Source organism: Limulus polyphemus, unplaced genomic scaffold, assembly GCF_000517525.1.
Source record: "Limulus polyphemus unplaced genomic scaffold, Limulus_polyphemus-2.1.2 Scaffold363, whole genome shotgun sequence".
Lineage (NCBI taxonomy): Eukaryota > Metazoa > Arthropoda > Merostomata > Xiphosura > Limulidae > Limulus > Limulus polyphemus.
In genome coordinates, this window is record NW_013665973.1 from 625,312 (window position 1) to 635,014 (window position 9,703).

The 9,703-nt window shown below is 32.1% G+C and overlaps 1 protein-coding gene across 4 annotated transcripts in view; it reads right to left on the reverse strand.

The window, feature by feature from the left end:
- LOC106457705 (FERM, RhoGEF and pleckstrin domain-containing protein 2-like) overlaps positions 1–5,986 on the reverse strand; it is a 101,600-nt gene extending 95,614 nt beyond the window's left edge. For 3 of the 4 annotated variants that reach the window (XM_013917152.2, XM_022383710.1, XM_022383706.1), the window contains exons 1-2: positions 5,828–5,986; positions 2,509–2,730 (exon numbers count right to left, since the gene is read on the reverse strand). In XM_013917152.2, coding sequence (XP_013772606.1) covers positions 2,509–2,565 — 57 coding nt within the window. In that variant the 5' untranslated portion in view covers positions 2,566–2,730; positions 5,828–5,986. Of the gene's footprint in view, positions 1–2,508; positions 2,731–5,555; positions 5,751–5,827 lie in introns of those variants that run through there. The other variant, XM_022383707.1, reaches the window with a different exon arrangement.
- Positions 5,987–9,703: the final 3,717 nt, after the last annotated feature.

Below are 9,703 nucleotides of genomic sequence, written 5' to 3' on the forward strand. Positions count from 1 at the left end.
AAACAAAATATTTTTTTAGGTTTTATATATATACATACATTTGAATTATTAAAAAATCATAAATTACTACATTAATACCATAGAATTCCACTATAATTTATAAAGCATAGTAACTAAGATGTATTTTAGTCTAAAAAAAATATGAAATTTTGAGCAGACTAAAGACACACCCTACCTCGTTGAAATATTGGTTCAAAAGAAAGTAATGGCGCAAAGTCCGTTCTGAGCTTTCGATTGGTTATTCATGTCATATTATGAAGTAAGTGTATATATAAAGGAGTGTTTCCAAAAATAGAAAGAGGTGAGTGGGGTGCCACTGTATTTGATTTATTACATGGGCAATATCTCAGCAAATTGGAAAGATAAAAGACTCTTATTTTATACTCTAGCTCGTCAATCTCAGTAATTTGAGTTTCTAATTAGTTCAAAACTATTGACTTAATATTTTGACTTCACAAACATCTAATTTGAACCAATGCTACATTCAACATACCATGTGATACAAAAAAAATCAATGTTTATCTGTGTTTCTCTAATATTTTCTTTTAAATTAAGAAATTGAGTAATATATAGTACTAAAATTTTAATTATAATCTACAGTTTGATACCATACTTATTGACATAAATTCATGAAATAGTAGTTCAATAAAATTTTGAATGCGAGTCAACAAACAAGATGACATGGTTTTTCACCCATGACCCATCTTGAAAGGGTTAAAAGAGGAAGAGGAGGTATTCCATGACTACATGATGTATTCAGCTGCCAATGGCTACAGTGGTGAAGTTAGCCCCAAGTCAATACAGCTGGGAGTGAGAAACAATTCTCAAAGTTATATCAACAGTTTAAAGGGCATTACAACCCTTACTCTTTGAGCTATCTAATAAAGAGATGCAGGTTTCCTACATCATTCATATATTTATACATAAAAAATTATATTCACTAGATTTCAATAGCTGGACAACTGATGATAGTAAATATAATAGCTAGATCATCAAAATTTCATACAACTGGATATGAAAGCTAGAAGTTTTAAAGTATTTGTAAATCGAAAAGGAGTTCCAACCCTTATTTTCCAAGATATCTGATGGAGTTTCACAGTAAAATATTTGTAAAACATATTGCATTATTTACTAAGTTTCATTTGGTGATGGTAAATCTTGGAGAACCTAGAATGCTGGAAGCTGCTAACAATTGCTGGTATTCCTAGAACAGCATGTTCACTGATGAACAGATCAGGTTCATAATGTTTTCTTTTTTTATTGAACATAATTAAAATGAATGTAGGTGTTATTCCATGGAGAACATTTATTTATTATTGACATCCTTCTTAGCATATTAGGAATGACCTTAGCAAAACTTTGAATAATTTTTTGTTTCAAAGCATCAGTTGTTTCGTATATATCATTCCTTTGCCACAATTTGTTTGATAAAGCCACTAAATTGTGAAAAACTAAATTGTTAACATGAGCTTTAAATAAGGGAGGTGTCCAGATTTTTTGCCCATCCTGTAGAATGAAATTTAAAGTAGGTTTATATAAGAAAGCAAGTGTCAAGTCAATTCACAGACACCAATAAAATGGATGATTTATTATGAGAAAGAGTACAACTTAGTATAAATTCTTTTAAATGGCTCAGTTTAAGTCATATAAACTAGCCAGATACTTTTGGTACTACATTATCATGAACAATGAATAAGAATAAAGACATGGGTACTTGTCACTTGACTTATGAAATGGCACATTTAAAATTGGAAAAATATCCAGATTGTTTATTCTACTTTCTTTTTTTCACTGAAATGTACAACATTTCATTCATTCACCAATCAATTTAGTTTTTATCAACCACAAATACATAATACACACAAAATTTTTCAAGTTATATTTTAGCATCAATATCTAAAATTGCAGAAAATATAATTTGATACCAGAGAAAAATATACCTTTATAGAAATTACAAGTTTAGTTAATGAGGTTGTCAATATTATTCACTCAGTTTGATCTTAGTGTATTTATTATTTTTTAAACTAACATTTATGTTTTTTGTATCTTTTTAACCTGAAAAACTGATTAATTCTTTCTACAGTATTATAAGTAAGCTGTGCTTACAATTTTTTTTAAAAGAGGTTTAAATAGGAAGAGATATTAAAAAAAATTTTTTAGTATATGAATATTTTCATGAAACTTTTATACAATACATAAAACGTTTGATTGGGAGGATAGGCTGAAGACAGAATAAAACAGAAGCAATAATAAGAGATAAATGCACAAGTAAATTGACATCACTGCACACATGAATAAAGTTCCTACAAGGAAGACTTTGTTAACAGTACTTAATAAATGGTTCAGAGTTCATCCAAGTTTAAGATTACACTTGGAAACTTGTTTTAGGCATAGTTAAAAACTAAAAAAACTAAAAAAAGTTAGTAGTGACATTATACATTATTAAGTAAATAAATCAGAACAAGAAAAAAAAAGATTAATATCAATACCACATAAAAAAAATCTTACCTGTATTTGAAAATTTGCCACTGATTCATCCAAAAATCGAACTTCTACAGAAAGCATTTTTCCTGACTTGCGTTTCCTGATGATTTGGTTGATGCCTTAGCATTCATCTCCTCCGCTTCAGGGCTATTTGGCAATTGGGGCGTAGAAGCCCCTGAATTATGAGATGACATGGCTTCAAAAATATAGTGGCATCAAAGGTTCCAATACACTTTCTACAGGAGACTATATAAAGATAAATAAATTTTCAGATAATTGATTATGTCTACATATACATATACATACATTAAGCCATGTTTTTGAAAGCAAAACTTTACACTCCAAGCCCCACTATATAAAGCACTCTCAATTTTAATTTTTTCCACTGGATGTTGAGAAATTATTTTTTTTTCTATGAAATATCTTTAATTATTAATACACAAGGAATATACAATATGAAAAACTGGAGATGTCCTTTTTTTTTCTTCTAAAAACAAATATACTTAGACTAGGCTCTATTTACATAAAAGCATAAACTAAACTAAAACAATCTCACAGGTAATTTAATAAAAAATACAGACCTATGTTTTTTCTTACACTGAAATAGTTAGAAACTCTCCAGTCATATTGCCAGACCTAGACTAGTATATATAAAACCTATGTGTGTCTCCTGACAAAAAGAAATACTGCAATTGGTTCTTTCTGAAGACAAGCTTAACATGATAACCTCAGCAAAATTATGATTTTCTCAAATTGTGACACACTGATAGCAACAAGGTCTTCTTGCCATTACCCCAGTACATGTGTAGGATGTAGAAGTTAAAAAATGTAGAAAACAAAAAAATGCCTTCAGGAAAACTATAACACCACTACATATGACAAATGAAACTGAGAGAGAGAGAGAGATAAAAAAAAATGTTTTGGATTAGCCATGAAATACTGAAATATCAAGAGGATAGGAAGATAACAGAAGTTGATGCATTGTAAGACATTATCTTATAAGAGTCATTATACACTTATGTATGACTCAGGCAGTCCATGACATAGAACCTCTTCAATCTTGTTAAATTTTGTTCAGCATTTTGTTAAAATGTAGAGCTGAGTGATTAGTAGAATTTGATAACTAATCAATCATTGGGCTCATTAAACCATTGCATTCAATTAATCAATTATTTTAATGAGAATTGGATACTTTAAACAGTCTAAAATAATAATAATAGGAAATACTAATTTAAATTACTTGAATAATTTTGTAAGTTATATCATTAATCAATTAAGTTGAGCAACTTGAATTAATGACATTAATCAGTGGATCCAATGTTCATAGGTAATTGATTGTATTGATTATTCAAGTCTAGCTCTCATAACAAACCCTTGCTACAAGGGTGTGTGAGTGTTTGTGTATATATATGTACTACAAGATTTGAATAATTTTACTGTAAACAGTATATTGAACAATATGATCACAGAAAAGCTCTTTAGTAAACTTTGGCAAATCAGAACTATAACTAATGTTACCGAAAGAAAAATATAAGTATTGTGAATATAAGAATTAGTCTGCATTGAGGGAAATCTTAACCTTGAAACAATGAGAAAAATTTACTTTTTTGTTTAGAATAACTATTGAAAACACTATGTCACTACTTATTTGAAAAAAACCTTCATTATTACCCATGTGCAAACCTCAATCTTAACTTTTGAAGGCACTAACAGATAGTTGCTATTTTTTTTAACCATTAGCAAATTCCAGACTGCTTCTAGCAATAGCATTTTTCTTCTCTAAAAGTAACTGTAACTATGTCATAATTAATTATTTCATGCATTAAATATTAATAAATATGTATAAATCTTCTGTGACAGTTTTCTTTTTAAACATGTTTTAATATCTAAACTTATTTGAACTAAACGTAATAGTGTTTTTATTCTAACTATTTCATGAAAGTTAAAAGATGGTCAATGTGGGAAGAAACTGGTGTACCTCTGCCATGAGTGCCTGAATCAACAAAATCGAAATTACCCCAGTGTTGATGGTAACCCTACATCAAAAACAATATTTTATTATAAATACTGGATAATGGCAAAGCATCAGAAGCTAATAGGCCTAACATTTGTGCTAACCATGAAGAAATTATGAAGATTGTGTAAAAAACCATCTACAATTTATGTGATTGCTATATTGTTAATATCTCAAATGAACAACCGACTGAACAGATATTTCTAACCATTCACTGGCAAAACTGTACTGCAGGGGCCAGATGGTGCAAGTGTAGCCGACTGGCCCATGTGCTAACTGGCTAGGCAACCAATGAAATGAGTTGAAGTTGTGGCCCAACTATCCCCATTTCCTGATACTTAGCTTAGGTATGCATTGAAGTTCGAATGGGAATTGCAAAACCAGCATGTTACCAGCAGTTGAAACAATCCTGTCTATCACAGTTATAGTAACCTACTCTAAATCTTGCACAATAAAAAAAAAAAAAGACCGAAATGTATCTATCATAGGTGTATTGATACTCAATAGTAAGAACTTGTGAATCTTCCTTCTGAAGTGTATACTATCAATTTTTTTTTTAAGATTTACTAAAACAAATCCATCACTAACCAGTAGTATGCTAGCATTAATTTCAAACCCTGGTGTGACAAAGGAAAACAAAAGCTTATTAGTTACTGAATGACCCCAATTTTTAGAATATAACATGGGTATATTACATACTAACAGATTTTTATCAGATAAAAATTTGTACTCAGATGGGTACACACACTTTGCTCATGGGCTGTTAATACTTAATAAAATATTAATCAGTTATTTTGTTACCTACACACTGCATGCTCACAGATATATTGCTTAAAACAATCAAGAAAGATACATATAAATTATGCTGCATTGTTGCCAATGTTAACCATGTTCCTGTTTAATTTCTTGGCTCTTGGTAACAGAGGTAACAATATTATTATTAACGTTTTATAACTTCTATAGTTCTAATGATACAACTACCCAATAGTACTATTCTAATGCTAACCATATTTATATAAATATCAATCCAGCCAATAAAACAAAAAAGGGGACCAACAATATAATATGTTCCACATCCGCACAGACGGCTGGTTAATTCACTCGACGGCCAACGGGTTTTGTTAGCTCGTAACAAATCCGCCTACATGTGTTAGTGAACCCTGTCCCAAACTCTTAACCACGTCTCCGCTGGCGTCTGTCAAACGTCTTGCACTCAAACGTGATATTTACTTTCCTAAGTTTACTGGCTTTAGCCTTTAGACACATCAACGTGTATGCTTACAAAACAAAAAACATTCTATGCATCACATAAAATGTTACTATACATACCAAAACATTAATGAAAGTATCCTAACAGATCACATTTCTTTTTAAATGTGCAGCATGCTGTCTTTACACGAAGTATTAACGACATAAGAACTTCTATTCTACTCCGTATATTTACAATGCACAACTCATCAAGAGTTTATGTTGCCTCTGCGAATCATGGCGCCGCATCGTACAGGAGGTAAAAAAAAAAGAGAAGAAGACAAAAAGTAACAAATAAATGTATCATTAAATTTCAATGAAAATAATATTAAACTCTTAACTGGATATGAAATTATTTCAGTAATAAATATTTGAAGATACATTGATAACAATATTTCATTTTTGTTGACAAAATATTAAGTAGCTTTCACCTATTTCAAAAAATAGCCACTAGGTGGAAAAACGTAAATTCCAAAAACACTTGTTAAGTTGCATATTATTTTATCAGGGCAAATTATGACACACATTATTATAACCTTTGTCAGTCGTTATATCAGAAGCTAGGTATATCTAACTCCATCTTAAAACCTTTTTCTGTTATTTTATTAAATGACTTGTAAGTAATATCATTGCTAATGGTTGTGCGCCACTAAAGGTTTGTTGGTCGAATCTCCAGCTACAATATTGAATTTAAAATGTTACTTTTCTTTTTATTACCTTAAATCAGCTTAAGGTTATATTTGACCCTTAAAAATGGGATGAATAGTAAGAAAAAGTTAGGAATCAAGTTTTTTAGAGACTGTGGAATTGTTAAGAGAGGAAAAGCATTTTTCAAGTATCTGAACTTTGGGACAAATCATATTCAACCTTTCATTTTTCTGTCAGTTTGGACTTTTTTTGTTTTTATTACAAATAGTTAACATTTTTAGCCACTGATGATTAGAAATAGCAGCTTTTAACCTGAAATTGTTAATTGCATTGATCTTTTCAATAGCAATAGATGGTCAACATTTTCTAGGAATATGAAATTCAGGATAACTATTATAAAGTGTGATTTACGTTACACTTAAAGATTCAATCTCAACCATTTTTAATCAATTATATTTATATTAATAAAACGTAACAAGAACCAATATTGATACTTATGCAATCATTTTTAAGAAAATGTGATGGCAAAACATCGTAATTATTTGTATTATGAGCCAACAGTTTGGGAGTAAGTTCCAAATCCACTGATAAAACAAATTATGTATACATAAATGGTGCATGTGAATAAAAACTGGTGTCATCAGGGGTCATATAATGCAACATTTGTTTGTCCAAAACAAGTTTGGTCAAAAGCTTTTTTTTAATGGCTAACAATATAACTTACAGTGTTGTTTAAAAAGTAGAAAAACGCGTACAAAGTTATGCAACATCTTTTAAAACGCGACTTTTGTACTTTATCCTTTTCTTAAACTTTTTTAGGTACATTATTAAATTTTAAGAGCGTTAACACGTAAACCTAAAAATATAAGATTGTTTAAAAGCTATTTCAGCTGAACACAAAACGACTGTTTGTTTTAAGTTAGTCGAAACATGCACAATCAATTTTTGTTTGAAAGTAATTGAGTCTTGTAAACATGCATAATCAAGTTTTATTTTAAAGTAATTGAGTTGAAAGAGTTAATTAATTAATTAAGATGACAATAACACAGGCACGAAGCGAGAATTATATCTTGCTTAAAATGTTGCAACAGATAAAAGAAGGCCAAGAAGAACAAGAAAGAAAATTAAAAGAACAAGAGGAAAAAGACAGAAAATTTGAAGAAAGAGATGCAAAATTTAACAAATAACAAGAAGAACTTTAAGAAAATTAAAATAATATCAAGAGGTAAGAGACGGGAATTTAAGAAAGGAATTAAAAGGAAGAGACGTAATATTTAAAGAATAATTAAGAACAAATATGAGTATGATTTCAGACAAGATCCACGAAGCTAATGGGAACCTTCAGAAGTTTGAAGAAGTTTTGTCTTTTTGTTTTTTGTTGAATTTTGTGCAAAGCTACTTAAAGACTATTTGCACTAGCCATTTTCAATTTAGAATTGATAGATTAGAAGAAAGACAAGTAACCAATGTCACCCACCATCAACACTTGTGCCACTTTTATCAAAGCAGCAGAACTAAGACCTTTTGTCCAACTTTAAAATGTCGATCCTTGGCTTTCTTGTCATAACAATGCTTTTGACTACCTTGAGCTGCATACAAACTCTGTCGAGCAAGTTGACAGGTTTCCTCCAGTCGGTTTCTGAGTTCTAATACATACTGGTATGTGTTCCTTACTTCTGACTCTTCTTCTCCCGTTCATAGCTCTTTCAGTATTTGCACCAGACCTCTTACTGTTCTTCCACACAGTAACTCGAAGGGTGAAAATCCTGTACTTGCTTTTGGGACTTCTCGATAAGTGAATAATACTGCCTGTAAGTACCTGTTCCAGTCATGTGGTCTCTCTTGGTACATCTTCTGTAGCATACTCTTTAAAACTCCACTGATTCTCTTGCAAAGTCCATTACATTTAGGATTGAATGGGGTGGTAAAGAGTTGCCGAGTACTGTTGAGTCTTCACACTTCCTGCATCATTTCTGAAGTAAACTGAGTCCCTCTATCACTCAGGAGTTCTCTCAGAAAGCTTCCTCTGCAAAATATCTTCAGGAGGGCTCTCCTACTCTCTCTGTCTCTATCTTTGGCAATGCCATTGCTTCTGGATAACACGTAACATAGTCGACTACTGTTAGCCAGATGTCCTTGTCAGACACAGGTGCTAGTGGCCCAATCAAGTCCACAGCTACTCTGCTGAATGGCTCTTCTATGAGAGGCATCTTCCCCAATGGCACGTTGGCTACATTCCCTCCAGGTGTTGTCCTTTGGCAGATGTCACATGACCCGCAGAATCTACTCACATCTCTAATTACTCCCGGCCAATGGAAATTACTGGTGATTCTGTCTGCCAATTTCTTTGTTCCTAGGTGTCCTGCCACAATTGATTCATGAGCCAACTTCATCACTTGAGTCTGGTATTATGTTGGTACTATGATCTGTTTAACTTCCCCAATATAACTGCATTGGTAGATTCGGTATAGAACTCCCTTCTGGTCCTCTATTCTATAAGCATCTTTCCCCTTTGTTTTGTGCTTGACTCTCTTCTGGGCATTGTCCCAAAGTTCCTGCAGTGAAGGGCCTTTTTTCTGTGTTTACTTCAGTTCCTGGTAACCTTAATTAGGGATATCACCTTTTGACACTTGCAGGGGCTTGATGTCTTGTTTGCTCTTATTTTCTTGAGTTCTGGTGGTAACAGCAGATACTTCACCAATCTTCTTTCTGTCTAGTTCCTCATAGTTTCTACTACCTGGTATGTTTCCTATCACCAAGTCGTGTATTGGTTCCATGATACACATGGCCTCAAGGTCTCCTACATAATATGGAGTATCCACCTTTATTTTTGCTATGAGAAATTTTCTCACTGTCCCATTAATTGGCACACACAAGCGTGACTTGCCTGTCATCTGATTATTGGATATTAAACTGGTTCTCACTGTTGCACTACTGCACCCAGTGTCTTATAGAACCTTCACTTTCTTGTCTCCAACATAGCCTTCACATATTGGCATGTTATGATTTGTTGGCATCTCTTGATATTTGTCACAAGCTCCCATCGCTATTGGCACTGTTGATCCATTTGCTAATTTGAGACGACCAATAGTCATGCACTGATCAATCACGTTTCCTTTTACTGAATCTGACAAGTAGTCTTGATTCTCTTTCTTCTGGCAGCAGCATACATAATTCCAGTCACTCTTTTCTTGTTTCTTACCAGCACTGTCTTTGTAAACGGCTCCAGCTGCTTTATGTTGAGATTTTTGTTGTTGTTTGCTGATAATGGACTTGCACTCTTTTGCAATGTGCCCCAATTTTATAAAA